The sequence below is a fragment of the Parambassis ranga genome, chromosome 20 (assembly GCF_900634625.1).
Source record: "Parambassis ranga chromosome 20, fParRan2.1, whole genome shotgun sequence".
NCBI classification, from domain to species: domain Eukaryota; kingdom Metazoa; phylum Chordata; class Actinopteri; family Ambassidae; genus Parambassis; species Parambassis ranga.
The window spans coordinates 598,668-616,346 of NC_041040.1; the positions used below are offsets into that span (position 1 = coordinate 598,668).

The 17,679-nt window shown below is 45.2% G+C and overlaps 1 protein-coding gene across 1 annotated transcript in view; it reads left to right on the top strand.

Moving 5' to 3' along the window:
- Nucleotides 1-17,679, top strand: part of sspo (SCO-spondin) — a 46,754-nt gene that overhangs the window by 8,863 nt on the left and 20,212 nt on the right. The window contains 54 exon segments of the mRNA XM_028433101.1: nucleotides 62-196; nucleotides 285-487; nucleotides 572-699; nucleotides 869-978; nucleotides 1,086-1,235; nucleotides 1,348-1,441; nucleotides 1,533-1,705; nucleotides 2,223-2,337; nucleotides 2,422-2,543; nucleotides 2,654-2,818; nucleotides 2,891-3,070; nucleotides 3,586-3,677; nucleotides 3,800-4,031; nucleotides 4,150-4,302; nucleotides 4,470-4,607; nucleotides 4,688-4,870; nucleotides 4,951-5,101; nucleotides 5,304-5,463; nucleotides 5,822-5,870; nucleotides 6,082-6,186; nucleotides 6,301-6,402; nucleotides 6,722-6,835; nucleotides 6,914-7,041; nucleotides 7,134-7,275; nucleotides 7,411-7,535; nucleotides 9,684-9,897; nucleotides 10,036-10,110; nucleotides 10,189-10,341; nucleotides 10,496-10,654; nucleotides 10,739-10,903; nucleotides 11,005-11,196; nucleotides 11,316-11,438; nucleotides 11,639-11,768; nucleotides 11,905-12,030; nucleotides 12,273-12,364; nucleotides 12,476-12,679; nucleotides 12,760-12,930; nucleotides 13,089-13,344; nucleotides 13,441-13,487; nucleotides 13,595-13,765; nucleotides 13,860-13,994; nucleotides 14,141-14,277; nucleotides 14,362-14,471; nucleotides 14,710-14,918; nucleotides 15,045-15,215; nucleotides 15,336-15,415; nucleotides 15,500-15,669; nucleotides 15,759-15,805; nucleotides 15,919-16,119; nucleotides 16,203-16,373; nucleotides 16,634-16,834; nucleotides 16,932-17,031; nucleotides 17,138-17,202; nucleotides 17,452-17,598. Coding sequence (XP_028288902.1) covers nucleotides 62-196; nucleotides 285-487; nucleotides 572-699; nucleotides 869-978; nucleotides 1,086-1,235; nucleotides 1,348-1,441; nucleotides 1,533-1,705; nucleotides 2,223-2,337; nucleotides 2,422-2,543; nucleotides 2,654-2,818; nucleotides 2,891-3,070; nucleotides 3,586-3,677; nucleotides 3,800-4,031; nucleotides 4,150-4,302; nucleotides 4,470-4,607; nucleotides 4,688-4,870; nucleotides 4,951-5,101; nucleotides 5,304-5,463; nucleotides 5,822-5,870; nucleotides 6,082-6,186; nucleotides 6,301-6,402; nucleotides 6,722-6,835; nucleotides 6,914-7,041; nucleotides 7,134-7,275; nucleotides 7,411-7,535; nucleotides 9,684-9,897; nucleotides 10,036-10,110; nucleotides 10,189-10,341; nucleotides 10,496-10,654; nucleotides 10,739-10,903; nucleotides 11,005-11,196; nucleotides 11,316-11,438; nucleotides 11,639-11,768; nucleotides 11,905-12,030; nucleotides 12,273-12,364; nucleotides 12,476-12,679; nucleotides 12,760-12,930; nucleotides 13,089-13,344; nucleotides 13,441-13,487; nucleotides 13,595-13,765; nucleotides 13,860-13,994; nucleotides 14,141-14,277; nucleotides 14,362-14,471; nucleotides 14,710-14,918; nucleotides 15,045-15,215; nucleotides 15,336-15,415; nucleotides 15,500-15,669; nucleotides 15,759-15,805; nucleotides 15,919-16,119; nucleotides 16,203-16,373; nucleotides 16,634-16,834; nucleotides 16,932-17,031; nucleotides 17,138-17,202; nucleotides 17,452-17,598 — 7,671 coding nt within the window.

The following is a 17,679-nucleotide window of genomic DNA, read 5'->3' on the forward strand; positions in this document are numbered from 1 at the left end:
CACATGTTGAGCTTAAGCTCAAAGTACACAGTTGCTCAGCTGTCTTGTCTCTGATGTTTAGGCAAAGCTGTGACTGTAAATGGGATGCCAGTTACACTACCAAAGTCCTACAGTGGCAGTGGTCTGACTTTGGAAAGAGCTGGCCTGTTTGTCTCCCTCTCCTCCCGACTTGGTGTCACTTTACTATGGGATGGAGGTAAGACGCACGTATCACCTCTTTTAGCCTCAGACAGTCTCATAAGATGTTCAGACTCTGATTTGTTTGACCAATTTTGTTTTTCCAGGTATGCGTGTGTACGTGCGTTTGGCAGCCCACCTGCGGGGACAGGTCGGTGGCCTTTGTGGCAACTTTGATGGGGACACAGAAAATGACTTTACAACACGGCAAGGAATCGTGGAATCTACACCTGAGTTATTCGGAAACTCCTGGAAGGTCAGCCCCTCCTGTCCTGATGTTACAAACCAGGACCTCCGAGACCCCTGTTCTGTAAGTTCAGTATGATACATAAAGCTTCACACACATGTTGTCATGTAAGAAACCACATTACGTTCTTCTACTTTCTCTTTTCAGTTGAACCCTCACAGACTAACGTGGGCCAGGAAAAGGTGTGCTGTGTTGACTCAGGAACTCTTTTCAGTGTGCCACCATGAGGTACCCTTCCAGCAGTATTATGACTGGTGTGTCTTTGATGCTTGTGGGTGAGTGACAGCACTAATCAACCTAAGGTATCGCAACATTATTATAAAACCTTCTTGGTTAAATGTTTTACTGCCCTATCAATTCTCAGTACAGTATAGTCCAGTATAGTACAGTTTTCCTAGGTGAAATATACTGACCTCCTGACTGATATGTTGTTTGTGTGAATAGCTGTGACTCGGGTGGAGACTGTGAGTGTCTCTGTACAGCCATCGCAGCCTATGCTGAGGAGTGCAACCGACGTGGGGTCTACATCCGCTGGAGGTCTCAGGAGCTCTGCCGTATGTTACAGACACACAGATCCACACTCACAGAGGTGATGTGTAGCAAATGTGCCCAGCACCTTTTACTTCTGTCTTCGTGTAACGCTTGTTGTCTCTGTCTGCAGCTCTGCAGTGTGAGAATGGCCTGGTCTACGATCCCTGTGGTCCCGCTTGCTCTCCTTCTTGTCCCAGTGTTCGGCAGAGTCCACATTCCCAGTGTGATGCTCTCTCCTGTGTGGAGGGTTGCTTCTGCCCTGCTGGCACTGTACGACAAGGTAAGACAAAATGTGACAGTACACACTGTTGCTCATAAGCCTTACAGTTATTTGTAGTCCAGCTTAAACAGAAGACTCAGAAGAAGAATTCCCAGTGTACTTTTTTTAACAGGTGACAGCTGTGTCGTTCCCACCCTGTGTCCATGTGAGTGGGAGGGCTCCATGTTTCCACCTGGGACAACTATCACTCAGCACTGCCAGAATTGGTTAGTCAAAGTAAATGAAAAATGTTGAAAGAGTATAATATATTTGCTGAAGCTAGCTATTAAAGCATGTGTGTGTCCTTTGTGTGTCCAGCTCCTGTGAGGATGGTTTGTGGCAGTGCGAGGGTGTAGCATGCCCTCCTCCCTCTCCTCCTTGCCAGGAGTCAGAGTTTACCTGTTCTGGGGGGCGTTGCATCCCCTCTCAGTGGGTCTGTGACAACGAGGACGACTGTGGTGACGGTTCAGATGAGGTCTGCCCATCCACCTGCTCTCCAAACCAGTTCCGCTGTATGAGCACACCGAGGTGAATCTAAACTTTTAACACAAAGTTCCCGCTCTGTGTGAATTGTTGCAGGACAGCTTTTCTATTATATATCCATGCACACATTTTATAAAAATAAAAATAAAAATTCCTGAAGTAAATTAAGTGAATTGACCTCAACCCTGCAGTGGACCATGTTTGAACCTGGCTCTGCGTTGTGATGGCCATCCAGACTGTGCTGACCAATCAGATGAGGAGTTCTGTGGACCTGCCACCCCTTTACCCGCTTGCCCGCCTGGGGAGTTTCAGTGTGCAAATGGAAAGTGTCTTCCAGCCAGCCGTGTATGTGATGGACGGCTGGACTGTGGCTTTGCTGATGGATCGGATGAGCGAGGTAAATGTATGAAGCCAAATCTATCATGGTAGATTTTTGTCAACACTTTAAAGATCACCTCTACCATTGTTATTAGTGCACAGTTGGTGTGCACTAATAACCTCTAACCTCTGCTTTTGTTGTCCCAGACTGTGGTGTGGTGTGTGATCCAGGGGAGTTCCTGTGTGCAGGCGGACGTTGTATTCTTTATCTCCACCGCTGTGATGGCCACGATGACTGTGGGGACCTCAGTGATGAAAGGGGGTGTGTGTTTAAGTTATGCTGAGGATATTTCTATGCCCTTTCCTAAAAGAACTTATCCACATGTACTTGTCTACTGTTTTCTAGGTGTGTGTGTGCACCGGGAGAGTTTCAGTGCCCAGGGGACCAGTGTGTCCCTGGAGACAGAGTGTGTGATGGACACAGAGACTGCCCCTCTGGAACAGATGAGGCAGTGTGTCCAAGTAAAGGTGCAAATAATGACACCTGGCAGTTTCAGAACTTGCATTTAGATTTGATATTCAGAATCCCCTGTTATATGCATTAATCTAATACAGAGTTTTTCTGATTCATATGACAGTGACATGTGCTCCTGACCAGTTTGCCTGTAGTGATGGGACATGTGTCACCACAGCTAAGTTGTGTGATGGAATAATGGACTGCCCAGGCAGAGAGGATGAAAATATTACCAACTGCAACACTGGTATTATAACAGCATCGCTTCCACCTGTCACCCCAACTTCAGGTAGTGATTATCTCCTCCCCTCTTCATTTGATAAGGTAAAATGTTCCTTGCTTGAAACCTTTGTTCCTCCAGCATGCAGGTCCTATGAGTTCAGCTGTGCCACTGGTGGGCAGTGTGTGCCTCAGGCTTGGCGTTGTGATGGGGAAACTGACTGTATGGATGGCAGTGATGAGCAGCAATGTGTTGCTCCATGTGGTCCTGGACAGGTGCCTTGCCTTAGTGGAGACCAGTGTGTGAATTTCCAGCAGCTCTGTGACGGCACTCCACACTGCAGGGATGCATCGGATGAGAGCATTGACAACTGCGGTAAGTTAATGTGAGAAGAAAGGTTCTGCAATCCTGGACTTTGTAATGGACACTGAAGTTTTTCTGGGCTTTCTAGGCTCCACTCAAATACCCCCCTGTCCTGGCAGCTTCCCATGTGACAACCGCACCTGTGTGAACATGTCACAGGTCTGCAATGGCTTCCCAGATTGTCCACGTGGCGAAGATGAGTTGGTGTGTGGTGAGTTCTCATGAGATAAAGAGAAGAGGAAGGTGAGAATAGAAGTGAGGAGTGAAAGGATGAAGTAAAATAATGTAAACAGTAAAAGGGAAAATGAAGAGAGGAGGGCATAGGTTATCTCCCTACAAAGAGAGGTTGTAATATCACTGTGACTTACCAGGTAAAATTAATAAATTCATGGATTAAAAACTAGCGGAAGGAACATTGGCAGTGATGAATTCTGTATTCTCTAATTATATATGTAATGTTTTGTTCTGTAAAGATAAAACTGTCACGCCAGTCCCACCTGGCAGGAGGAATACATCCTGCTCTGAATTCGCCTGTATGGATGGAACTTGTATCCCCTTTAACATGGTACGTCTACATGCATTACATTAATGCATTGCAAGACTGTTAGATGAAAGCACTGTCCACTGGCCAAGCATGTGACTTAAAATAATGATGTAATGTTTCTATTTTCACCCTGTTGGCGTTAGGTGTGTAATGGTGTGGCTGACTGCCCAGACTCCTCACTAGTACCACTTGGAGGCCCCACAGATGAGCAGGGCTGTAGAACTTGGAGCCCATGGGGCCCTTGGGGCCCCTGCAGCACCTCCTGTGGGACAGGCACTATGAGTCGGGAGAGATCCTGTCCTCCAGGTGACCCACTGCGCCACTGTCAGGGTCAGGAGGTCCAGAAGCAGCAGTGTTTTAACACCACCTGTCCCGGTATGCGACACTTACTATGTAACTGTTTTTGCACCGAGAGTTCTCATGTCGTCTGCAAGAGTGTATTTTAAAGTCAGCGTATTTGTTACTAGAGTCTAATTGCTCTTCTTTTCCTCAGTGGATGGCCAGTGGCTGCCATGGGTGAGCTGGTCCAACTGCTCCAGTGGTTGTGGTGGAGTTCAGGTCAGACACAGAGGCTGCATACTTCCTCGGTATGGAGGCAAGGACTGTTCCCAGCTTGATGGACCATCTAACCTCCCCATGGAAATCAGTAAGAGCTGACTGTAATCCAATGTGATATGAAGCTGGGTCTCTATTGGTGTTTTTTTATTCTCTTTTATGTATTTTAGTGTAAAGCACTTTGGTAGGCCATGGCTGTATAAATAAACTTAACAATGACATTGACATCTGTCCATCTTTGTCTTATTCCCTCTTCAGAACCATGTCCTAATGATGGATGTGCCAATGTCAGCTGTCCCGCAGGCCTATTGAGACACAGCTGTGCTCCCTGCCCAGGGTCGTGTGCCCATATCAGTAGTGGCACAACCTGTGATCCTTTGGCACCATGTTTCTCAGGTCAGTCCAGCACTGAAGATGTATTCTTTCAAAACATTGTCAGGTGATTTGTTTTCTTTCAAACACGTGTCTGTTTTCAGGCTGCTGGTGTCCAGAGGGAAAGGTCATGAGCCATACACAACAATGCGTGTTCCCAGAGGAGTGTGCCTGTGAGGTGGCGGGTGTGCGTTACTGGCCAGGCCAGCAGATAAAATTAGACTGTGAAATATGTATTTGTGAGAAAGGACAGCCTCAGAGGTGTCAGCCCAACCCAGATTGTGCAGGTGGGTGGAATAAATACACGATCTCTTCTTCTGATTTCAAGTTTGTGCATTGACATAGAGTCATATTTCTTCCACTATAGTGCACTGTGGCTGGTCATCATGGTCTGAGTGGGGAGAGTGTTTGGGGCCTTGTGGTGTCCAGAGTGTGCAGTGGTCATTCCGCAGCCCAAATAACCCTACCAAACATGGAGACGGGAGAACATGTCGAGGAATTTATAGAAAAGCCCGCCGGTAGGTAGCTGTACGGTTAGATGTCTGTACCTACCACTCTATACTGAGTGGTATTGAAAATGCTGTATCACAAGAGATTACAGAGATGACCATTCAAGTAAAGTATGATTATTTTTGTCCTTGTACCAAACACTTTGCACTTATGAGTAGTGTATTCCATCTGTGAGGCATGTTTTTTCCATGTCGGTGTGTGTGCCTACAGGTGTCAGACAGACCCCTGTGATGAGTGCGAGTATCAGGGTCAGTCTCATGCAGTGGGAGACAGATGGCGCTCGGAGCAATGCCAGTTATGCCACTGTCTTCCCAACCTTACTGTGCAGTGTTCTCCTTACTGTCCATATGCTGTCACCGGATGCCCTCAGGTAAGAAGGGTAGAAGTGTGTGTTTGTGTGTGGAGTGGCGTCATTAATCCTTGCAGACTCATTCCCTCTGACAGTAACATGAAGGTTTACTGACTGAATGGAACGCTATCATTATTTCCATTGAATTCACAGTTAGATAAACTGACTTGTGTTTAAATGCTGTTTGAGGGATTCTGGTTTGTCTAGATGTTTTGTGCTTAAATGCATTTATGTTTCTGTCTTATCTCATGTAAACAAGCCAAGTTGACGCTTTCCTTATCATAACCCACACCTCTGCGTTGTCTCTTCATTTGCTTTTCCATACATAACTATGTAGAGTGGCAACTCTTTCAGATGTAGATGCTCTTTCTTTGTACAGGGCCAAACTCTGGTGCCCGGAGAAGGAGACAGCTGTTGTTATTGCCAAGGTAAAATGAGGATAACTCTTTTGTTATTACCCTCCATGGTTACTAATGTTCCTACTGAGTGATGGTAGTAATGTCAGATGACGTACAGCCAAAAGCAATGAATGGTTTTGTTGTAAGATTTGCTTTTAGCCATGTAAACTGTTTACAGTACTGTACTGCAACTGATAAAATCATATGAAACTCACTCTTTTTTTTTCTACCACACCATTAGAAGAAAATGACGCCTTACTCGTGACAATTAGTCCTGTCACTGTGACCACCAAGCCAGGAGAGGGCATCACACCTCTGGTTCCCACCTACCCAATTCCTCCTGGAGGCTAGTGTCTTTTTACACGAACAATATTACATTCATAAGTAGGGCATTTGAGTTTTTTTGCATCTTTAATTATGACTCTGAGCTTTGTGTATATTTTGTAATTTTTCTGTTTAGATGAGTGTTGGTCTCCCCTGGGTGTGCAGTCTCTTCCAGCCTCCAGTTTCAGTGCCTCGTCACAGCAGGCTGGTCACCCCCCTGAGGCAGCTCGTCTCCATGGATGGGACCCCCATAGAGATCTCCAGGTACACCAGACCTGGCAGTAGGTTTTTGTAATATCACCAGCAGGTTGATATTTTAGTTTTGGTTTGGACTTTCTATCCTCCTGCATAAGTAGCTGTCAGGGATGGAAGTACTACATGTAAAAAAATCTCAGGTACATTTTACCATCTGCAAAAATGACTTGAAGTGACAAAGATGTGACCAGGCAAAGATAATACAAAACTTAATGCAACTGTAAGCATGATAACATTGTCATATTGAGTATGTTGAAGACATAGCCAACAACATGGACAAAACATTCATTTGCAGGGCTGGAGTCCAGAACCAGAGGACTATAAGGACCTGCCACAACGCAGACCTGAGGGACACAATGGCAATGTACAAAGCCCGTACCTACAAGTAGACCTGTTAAAACCATATAATGTCACTGGTAAGTATGCTGGTTTAAAATGGTGTGTACATGCAGGTATGGCTGTATCTCTATAAAAATGTATGCTACTTTTTCTAGGTGTGTTGACTCAGGGTGGTGGTGTGTTTGGCACATTTGTGTCCAGCTTTTATCTCCAGTTCAGCCGGGATGGTAAACAGTGGTATACATACAAAGAGCTTGTCACTGACGCCCGGCCCAGAGCCAAGGTCCAACAGCAAACGAAGTCCATGCAACTTTGATATATATTGAAGGCTTATTGTTAAATATTAAAATGGATATATCGTCACTGTCTGTCCAGGTTTTTCTTGGTAACCATGATGATCGAGGGGTGACGGAGAGCAGACTGGACAGGATGGTGTCGGCTCAGTTTGTCCGCTTGTTGCCCCATGACTTCCAGAATGGCATCTATCTTCGACTTGAAATAATGGGCTGTGGTAATGGTTGGTAGATGTTTTAATTCCACATTGTTGGTGTTACATGCATTTGTACACACCTGTTTCTTTAATGCTCTCTGCTTTCTTCTCCAGGTTATCAGTGGTTAACTTCCCCTACCCCTCCCTCACCCGTCTCACCAGTAGGGGGCTGCAGAGAAAAAGAGTTTCATTGCGAAAATGGTCGCTGTGTGCCAGCAGGTCCTCTGGGAGTTGTCTGCGATGGTGTCAATGACTGCGGGGACAGATCGGATGAGATGAACTGTGGTGCGACATCCCACCTGACACACTCTAAGCAGGCTCTTCTTATCCATTTGACCCTTTCAGTTGTTAATAAAAGTTGAATTACTTCACACATGCAGGTACTCAGCCCTCCACCACTGCCACCAGTCCACGCAGCTGCCCTGCTGGCAAGTTCTCTTGCCCTCCACCAGGGGGCTGCATTGATGTGGGAAAGCGTTGTGATGGTGTTCCCCACTGTCCCGGAGGAGAGGATGAAACTGGATGCCATCCCCATGAAAACATTACCACGCAGTCAGACAGGTGCAGGGCGATCATTTTACCGTAGTAATCATATTGAAAACCATATTTATTGTATTACCTACAATTTGTGGCATCATTGTGTTTATCATTGTTGTGTACTGATCTATAGGCCGTACACACCCACACCTGTCCCTCTGAGGACTCCATCTATGGCTGCTGTCACTCATCCTGCAGTAACACCAACAGTAAGGACATTTTGACATTCCTGTAGTGTCTTTATTTTGGTGTAACTGATGTTTATGCATTTTAAATGTTATTTTGATTACTTTTCTTTCTAATGCCTTTACAGGATGGTGGCCCGGGTCATCGTGGTGAGTGTTAAATGACTCTTGAGCTTTCTGAAGTGGCTGAATGATAATACACACTGTGATGTTTTGCAGGCATCTGTTCCTCTGCACTTGGACTGGAGTATGGCAGAATCCGTTATGGTCAGCTGACCTCATCCTCACATCGTGAGAACAACCCTGCTGATGCTGGACGACTAAACATTGTGCCTAATATGTGAGTGATGCAGTTTTTTATGGTTTCGAAATCTGAAACTGATATTTGTGTCTCCGTTCTGCATCTGCTCTCCTCTGTGTCCTCTCTCAAAAAAGAAAATGACAATTGCCTCATTCACCAATACGTGCATGGAAATATTCTTACCTTGCACACAAAATAAGTGTGTACGCAAAATTGTGGTGGGACTCATGAAACCTGCGCACCGTCCAATTTTGATCTCGCCACTCTTGTGTGTGTATATGAATCAGAATTATTCTACATTGATGGGTTCATGCTCACAATTCGTGATTAGCATACTGTCACAGCCACATTTCTCCATTTAATGAAGCTTAGACAAGTAGCCCCCGTCCACACAGAGATGAGCGTGGGCGTATATGCAGAAGTTTTGTGTTGTATGAACGTTTCATTCACACAGACCTGCCGTTTCAGTAGTAAATTTCCAGGATTGTTAGAAGCGATAGTGCCAAAAAGCAACTTTACAACCACAGAAAAATGAAACAATTTTGTCCAAGGTGGAAGCTGGACCGCAACATCGAGGCTGTCAACATTATGTATATATGCATGCACGGTGTGTGTGAATGAGGCCTAATGTCCTTTTCTGTGCTCTCTGCAGTCAGGTTATGGAGCCTGGCTGGAGCCCCTTGCCTACAGATCCACAGCCATACTTTCAGGTGGATTTCCTGGAGCCCACATGGGTATCAGGGGTGGTGACACAGGGCAGTGAACGCATGTGGGGTTACCTCACCAAATATCAACTGGCATTTGCACTACACAGCAGCCTTTTCACAGATTATACTGAGAATGGGAAGCCTGGTGGTCCTGCTAAGGTATTTGCAACATTATCCATTTTTTACAGTGAAAGTTTTATATATTTTTTTATATGGCAATATCTTCTTGTTTGTTGTGAAGGTGTTTGAGGTACGGATGGTGGGTAGAACCCCTGTCACTCGGTGGCTTGGTCGGTTAGTCAGAGCTCGCTATTTGCGCATCATCCCTGTAGAATTCAGGCACACCTTTTACCTGCGTGTGGAGATCCTCGGCTGCAGTGGAGGTGAAGAATTTAACTATAATTATGCAACTCCTATACAACTGTGTGTTAAGTGTAGAGCTGTACAACATGCTTCACATCAGGACACACATTTTTCCTTTGCTTGTGCAGATGAGTTGGTGACCCCCAGCAGTGTGACTACATCTCCCTCTGGGGGTGGGAAAGTGACTGTGCAGCGCTGTCAGCCAGGACAGTTTTCATGCCAGCACAGTGAAGAGTGCATCTCTGTATCTGTGCTTTGTGATGGCAAACCAGACTGCAAGGACCATTCTGATGAGATCAGCTGTGGTAAGAATCTTGTATCTGTTAGATACATAGAGAATAGAGGATATGCTTGTTTTTCATGTCTGTCTGTCTTCTTATGAATTTCTCATCATCCTTTTCAGGCACAGCTCCAACCACAGGATTGCCAGGACTGCAGAAGCACACCAGCTCCACAGGGAGACCAGGATTCCATAGTGCTGGTACAACAGGTGCCCCAGGCCTTCAAACTACTGGGTCCCATGGTGGCATTCCTGGTTTGGCAACTCCAAGTTCTGGTAAGTTTTATCAGCTATTGATTATATCTCATTTTTACATCTTGTGTCTTTGCTGTAAAAATGTTGCCCATGTCTGGTTGTTGAAAAATTCAGGTTTGTCAACAACCAGTCCATCCGTCTACCCTGGGGTCACAACAGGTCAACCTGGACTGCATCTCACCACATCACTCCGTCCTGGTAAACCTGGTCTTCAAACCACAAGTGGTATGAAACTTTTTGTTAGCTCTCTTAGTGCCTCTCTTCAGACAGATAAACAAATAAACAGAATGTAACCACTGTGTTGTTAAATTTCAGCCCCTCTTATCACAAGCCCCCGCGATGAGGGCCTACCCAGAGTGCTTTGTGTGGAGGGTCAGTTTGCGTGCAGGTCATTCGGTTGTGTGGAGTCAGCTCAAGTGTGTGATGGAAAACAGGACTGCTTGGATGGGTCAGATGAGGAGCGCTGTGGTACGCATCAATCATGTGATACGCCGAAGATAGAAAATCGAAATATCTTACAGTTTTATCTGCCCTGATGACATTTAAAATGAGTGGTTTTTTTAAGTTGATGATTTTTATATCTTCTAAAATTTGTTACTTTATTATTGTGTCTCTTCAGGCACAACAGCCAGGCCAGCAGTGGTTCCACCAACCCCCTTAATGCCCAGCCCCTGCTCTCCCAAGCAGTTCTCTTGTCGCAGCGGTGAGTGTGTTCACCTGGATCGCAGGTGTGACCTGCAGAAAGACTGTGTGGATGGATCAGATGAAAAAGATTGTGGTAAGTTAGATGTGTATCTCAGAAATGGTGATGTATCAAAACTCTGCATATTTCTTAACATCTTTTCACTCTCTTTTTATCTAGTGGACTGCATCATGTCCCCATGGACCGCATGGAGTGCCTGCAGTGTGACATGCGGTCTTGGGTCCTTGTTCCGGCAGAGGGATATTTTGAGGGAGGCTCTACCAGGAGGTTCCTGTGGTGGGGCTCAGTTTGACAGTCGAGCATGTTTTCCTCAAGCATGTCCTGGTTTGTACTATCAACTTCCAAAATGAGATGCATCTCAAGAGAGGTGTCCAGTATTTGATTTGTGTAACCTGAACTACATGTGTTCCTGTCTTCTCTTGTAGTTAATGGTCAGTGGTCAGAGTGGACAGAGTGGTCGCAGTGTGATGCTCCATGTGGAGGAGGTGTCAAGCAGAGGAACCGAACCTGTTCTTCTCCTCCTCCTAAGAACGGTGGACGGGACTGTGAAGGCATAACCAGACAGAGTCAGAGCTGCAACAACCCGCCCTGCACCGAAGACACTGGAACACAGACAGGTCAGACTGTCAGATACAATCAACCTCAGGATCAATTGCTCCTGAGCTAATAAGTTAGATTATTTAAGTGATCTGTTTTATTCTTGTCCCACTAATAAACTAATAAATGGGTTGTTCAGGCTGTGTTAATGGTATGGTGCTGGTGACTGAAAAAGACTGTCTGGCTGGTAGAGTCGATCCCTGCCCCCCTACCTGCTCCCATCTCAGCCTCACCAACAACTGCTCTGCAGCTTGTATACAAGGTAGGACACAGTGTGACTGAATTGTAATATTGTGTTTGTTCAGGTGAGCAATTGTGATTATTCTAGTTGAACAAAAAGCCAAAAACATGTATTCAAACAAGGCCAGGCATATTTTTGGGGATAGAAGCTTTTATGAGCACAGCCAGTGGTAGTGACTAATTGCTATTTTTACCATTACTAATACACAAATCTTCCACCAGGGTGTCGATGTCCCTATGGGCTGTACCTCCAGGAGGGGCGATGTGTGAATTCCAGCCAATGTATGTGTCACTGGGAGGGAGGATTGCTGCAGCCAGCACAGGTGATCAGCAGGGACCGGTGTACTACATGGTGAGAAAAGAAGCTCATTTTTAACTCAGATTTTGTGGAATTCTGTCTTTTGTGTGTGTGTGTAGATAAATATTTAATTTTTTTAAAGGTTTATACTGTACATTTATTTTGATGGAATTGCTCATTTTGTCATCAGTGTGTGCAAAGATGGAAAAGTCACCTGTGACCCGTCAAAGTGTGTGGCTACATGTCAGTGGTCAGCTTGGTCTTCTTGGTCGCCATGTGATGTGACCTGTGGCTTGGGGCTACAACAGCGCTTCAGGTAAGGTTACTTCTTTATTTATGAATGAAGATTATAGTAAGTGATTATTAATAATTTAAAAGACTGCTTTCAGGACGGTGGTGCTGGCTTATTGCGCCTGCGTGGGTTTTCTCTGGGTACTCTGGCTTCCTTTCACATACTGCATGCACATCATGAAAGAGTGTACTGTGCATTTTGCTCATTGACAGCTGGTATAGGTTTCCATGACAGGAGTTTTTATGTGCTGTTTTTTTTCTGTCCAGGTCTCCATTGAATCCAGCAGGAGAAGTCAGAGTTCAGCCATGTCCAGGAGACTCTTCCGAGGCCCGGCATTGCTCTACCCCATGCCTTCCTGGTATAATAACTCACACCTTTGGCACACCACTATCCCATTGAAGCCTTTCTTCAGGACACTGTTACACTCCTCTCTGTGGTACAATGACTTTGTCCTCTTCTTGTTATGCAGCACTGCCCGATGGTGTTTGGACTAAATGGACCAGCTGGTCAGAGTGCAGTAAGACATGTTTTAACCATGTAGATGATGTGGGAATTAGGCGACGTTTCCGCAGCTGCAACCACACAGTCTCATTGTTCAACAACACACACACACAGTCCTACTGTGGTGGAGACAGTGAGGAGCAAGAACCTTGCAACACTGTGCAATGTCCAGGTACAACAAATGAAGAAAAACTTGAAGAATAAAAAAGAACGACAAAAAAGCTGATTTTAATTTTAATTGTACTATTGCAGTGCATGGGGGTTGGGCTGCCTGGTCAACGTGGTCTGAGTGTTCGTCCCAGTGTGACTCAGGTGTTCAGACAAGAGAGAGATTCTGCAGTTCACCAGCACCACAGCATGGCGGTAATAGCTGCACTGGGCCTCACATACAGACAAGAGACTGCAACTCGCATCCCTGTTCAGGTAATGCATCATGTTTGGTCAAGTGAGACCATGGAATATAATGTGTTATTAATATTACTTTCTCATTTTGTATTGGATTGCGTTATATTATTGAATTATATTTTCATCCACCTCATTCGCTGAAGCTTGTGTGTGGTGGTTATTCCCACTCTGCTCAGGTGTGTGTCCAGAGGGCATGATGTACATGACATCAGCTAAGTGCGAGGCTCAGGGTGGTGCGTGTCCTCGGGTGTGCTTGGACATGACCTCTACAGAGGTGCAGTGTGCTACCGCCTGTTACGATGGCTGCTACTGCGCCCTTGGCTTCTACCTGCTCAACAGCACATGCGTGCCCTTGGCCCAGTGCCCGTGTTACCACCAGGGGGAGTTGTATCCAGCTGGTGCCACCTTGTCTGTCGATGCCTGTAATAACTGGTACCTCTCTTTACTAATTTTTGAATTTTACTGTAGGAATGCTCTCCATTTCTAATACTCAGTATCACATGTTCTTGCATTATGTGCCTCAAACAGTACATGCACTAATGGGGAAATGGAGTGTAGCACACGTCCCTGCTCTGGTAAGTGCTTTAACAAGAGCTACAGTTATTCTTTTTTTTTATACTTTTTCCCCATCCACTTCTTGGCTGTTTTGTGTTTATCCTGTGTATATCTGTGTGTTTCTCAGTGGACTGTGGCTGGAGCAGCTGGACACAGTGGAGTGCCTGCAGTCGAACCTGTGATGTTGGCGTTAGACGGAGGTATCGTTCAGGCACCAATCCTCCTCCTGCATTTGGTGGTCATCCCTGCAAAGGAGAAAGAGTTGGGATTGACACCTGCAGTATTGAACCCTGCTTTGGTGAGAATCTCTTTATTTATACTATTTGTGTATTCAAAATCTGTTTTGATATGTGAAATAGAACTGAATGAATCCAGTTGTGATGTGTATGAAGGCGTTAAGGAACCATGGAGTGCATGGTCGGCGTGCTCAGTGACATGTGGAGGAGGTTACAGGACCAGAACCCGTGGACCCATCCGCATCCACGGCACTGCTCAGCAGTTTAGTGCCTGCAACCTGCAGCCTTGTGGTACATCTCCACACACATGAACATATATTAAAAACTTTTCAATGTACCTTACTTTCTAATATTTTTATTATACTAAATTTAAAGAAAATAAAAAGCTATTAGTATAGTAGTAATAATTCAGTGTTAAAGTACAATTTAATTTTTAGGTGGAGGCAGGGTTTGTCCTCCTGGGCAGGAGTGGAAGCAGTGTGTGAGAGGGGCAGTGTCATGCACAGACCTCACGATGGACCTCAGCAGGAACTGTACTCCAGGCTGCCAGTGTCCACATGGAACTTTCCAGCAGGTTGGTTGGTGACAGACGTACACACATTCATGCACATATGGAGCGGTTATGTCCTTGTTGCTCATCGTCCTTTTATATTCCCAGGATAGTGTGTGTGTGCAGGATTCTGACTGTCGATGTGACCTTGATGGAGAGCAGTACAATCCTGGAGACATTGTTCCTATAGACTGCAATAACTGGTAAACTTCCAAATGAGCCATTACAAAGTGTGATTGTGTACTCCTGTATAAACAGCATAAACTATGATTTATTTTAACTTCTATTTTTCAGCACATGTGAAGAAGGAAGGCTGGTAAATTGCTCTCAAGTCAGCTGCAATGGTAGGCAAAAGACTAATGAATTTATCTTTATTAATCATTACTGTCCAATTATTTTTAGCATATAATCTTTAAATCTACAGGGTTTTCTGTTCCAAACTTTTTCATCATTCTTTCTTGTACTGTCTCTGCTCCTGCATTCACTCTGTGCAGTTGATGGCCACTGGTCAACATGGACTCCTTGGGGTCAGTGTTCAGTATCATGTGGAGCAGGTCTCCAGTCCCGTTACAGGTTCTGTTCTAGCCCTCAGCGCTCTGGCAGCGGCCTGCCATGTCTAGGCCCTCACCGTGAGGACCAAGTCTGCATCAATGCCCAGTGTGACCGTAAGTTTATTTTGTGTCAGTTTGCTTATAAAAGTTATACATTTAGTGGATGGGATAAAAGTGTGCTGTACAGTATAGATGACTTTTGTTTTTAATTTTTCGTCATGATGTTTTGGCTCTTTTTAGGTGACGGCGGCTGGAGGCAGTGGAGTAATTGGACTGTTTGTACCAAGTCGTGTGGTGGGGGTGTACAAAGTCGGAGGAGAGACTGTGACAGTCCCAGTCCAGAAGGGGAAGGGAATTATTGTGAGGGACTCAGGACTGAGGTTGTAGCCTGTAACACCGACCACTGTCCAGGTACTTTTACAGCTGTCGATAACAGTATTTGCTTTTGTTTATTATATATAGATATATATATATATATATATTTAGTATATAGTATTTTATATGACACTATGTGGCGGTGTTTGTTTCTAGTGGCACCATGTTCCCAGGTCCTCGGCACAGTGTTCAGTAGCTGTGGACCCTCCTGTCCTCGATCCTGTGATGACCTGGCTGTGAGTATGACCAAGCATGTCTCCTGCTGTCACTAGTGTAAAACCTAAACATTTTTGTAGTAATAAGTTTTTCCTATCGCACAGCACTGTGAGTGGCGTTGTGAGCCAGGCTGCTACTGTACAGATGGGAAGGTCCTGTCCGCTAATGGGACAGTCTGTGTAGAGAAGGAAGACTGTCCCTGCTTGGATCTAAATACTGGTCAACGACTGGAACCAGGAGAGACCATTGAAGTTCCAGATGGATGCAACAACTGGTTAGAACAATATGCTCCCAACCAGTCCATAACCAGTCAAAAAGATATACGTCAAAGAATCATGTCTCCTGTGTCCTTTTGTGTTTCAGCACCTGTGAGGGTGGGAATTTCAATTGCACAAGAGACCCCTGTTCAGGTGAATAAAAAGAGCTATAGTCTTCTTCTGTGATTAAAAATATCTTAACCATTTATAGAAAATCTTTAGGGAATGACAATATGGTAGGTTTTCACATCTCTGTGTTTTTCTAGTGTCAGGTGGCTGGTGTGAGTGGTCAGAATGGACTCCCTGCTCTAGAACATGTGGGGCCGAGTCAGTGTCTCGCTACAGGAGCTGTGGTTGTCCAGAACCTAAGGCTGGAGGGGAGCCGTGCTCTGGAGAACAGGAAATGCATAATGGCATTGGGGTTCAAATCCAGAGGCAGCCCTGTCCTGTTATCACCTTCTGTCCAGGTAACACGATCACAGCTTTTATGCAGAAATATCAAGCTCTCCTCGTTTTTCTTTTCAGTTTATACACTGTGTCCCATTTTCAGTTCATGGTTCGTGGAGTCCCTGGTCAGCCTGGTCAGAGTGTGATGGGTGCGCTGGGTCATCAACTCGTACAAGGGACTGTAACAGTCCTCCTGCCAGATTTGGTGGTCTGCCCTGTCTTGGAGAAAGTAGGCAGAGCCGTGGTTGCCATGACACTATCACAGTGTGCTCAGGTCAGCATATAAAAGATTTAACATAGATGTATATAGAAAAGTACTCATGTACCACTGAACAAACCAGATTTGGATTTTAATGTAACTAAAGAGAAAGAGGCTGCTAATTTAAATAGATAATACTTGTTGAAATATGATGACATACAATGATAAAGGGTTGTTAGCTTAATTTTAGGTTCACTTTAAATTCTGCATTATACACATTATAACACTGAAGTCTCAGCTCTATTTTCAACTGTACTGCACCCTGTGTTCTGAAGACTGTGGTGGAGGCCAGGAAGAATGGCCCTGTGGGAAGCCCTGTCCTCGCTCCTGTTCAGATCTCCATGGCGACACAGAATGCTTAGACACTCCAGGGTGCAGCAGGACTTGTGGTTGTCCAGGTGACATGGTGCTGCAAGATGGAGTGTGTGTATCCAGGGAGGAGTGCCGCTGCAAATACCACAACAGCTCTGCTACTGGTTCGACCCCCTTTTTGGTTATGTAAAAATTGCAAATCGTAGTTATGGATAAACCCTATTAGTTTTTGATAATTATTTGTTCTGTCCCATTGGGCAGGAGGTCTGGATTCCAGTAATGCATCGTGGGTGTGGCCTGGTGGATCTGATTGGCAGTTTGCAAATCCAGGAGACAACATTATCAGTGACTGTAAAAATTGGTACAATACAGCTCTGCAACACTTTTAACAGTCAAATAAATTCAACATAATCTTTTAATTTTCCTTTGATTTTTTTTTCTTTGTGGTCATTCTCACTTTCTCTCAGTTCGTGTGAAGCAGGAGTACTTCAGTGTTGGTCTGTCCCTGGTTGCCATGTTGATGGTGACTGGAGCCAGTGGGGACCCTGGTCTGAATGCTCACTTCCTTGTGGTGGAGGAGTCAAGTTTAGGAGACGTCTGTGTAATAATCCGCCCCCTCAGAGAGGTGGAAGAGGCTGCCTAGGTGTCGCTGAGCAGCAGAAAGACTGCAACATACACCTGTGCACAGGTACTCAGTCTTACTGAAACCTTAAAGAGATTCTTTATTGTACTGTGCTGCCTTTGTTTATGCAGTCTTCATATCTCTTGTCTCTAGATTCAGTAGGACCATGGCTTTCCTGGTCTAAGTGGTCTGTGTGTTCGGTTAGTTGTGGTGGAGGGCAGCAATCACGCTCTCGCTCCTGCAGCTCTCCACCTTGCAGTGGCCTCAGTCGCCAGAGCAAAACCTGCAACACCCATGTGTGCCTCGGTAAGTAATATAGAACATGTAGTAAGCATAGACCATGGCACCAAAGATGTATTAATTGTAAAATATGTACCATCTTTACCA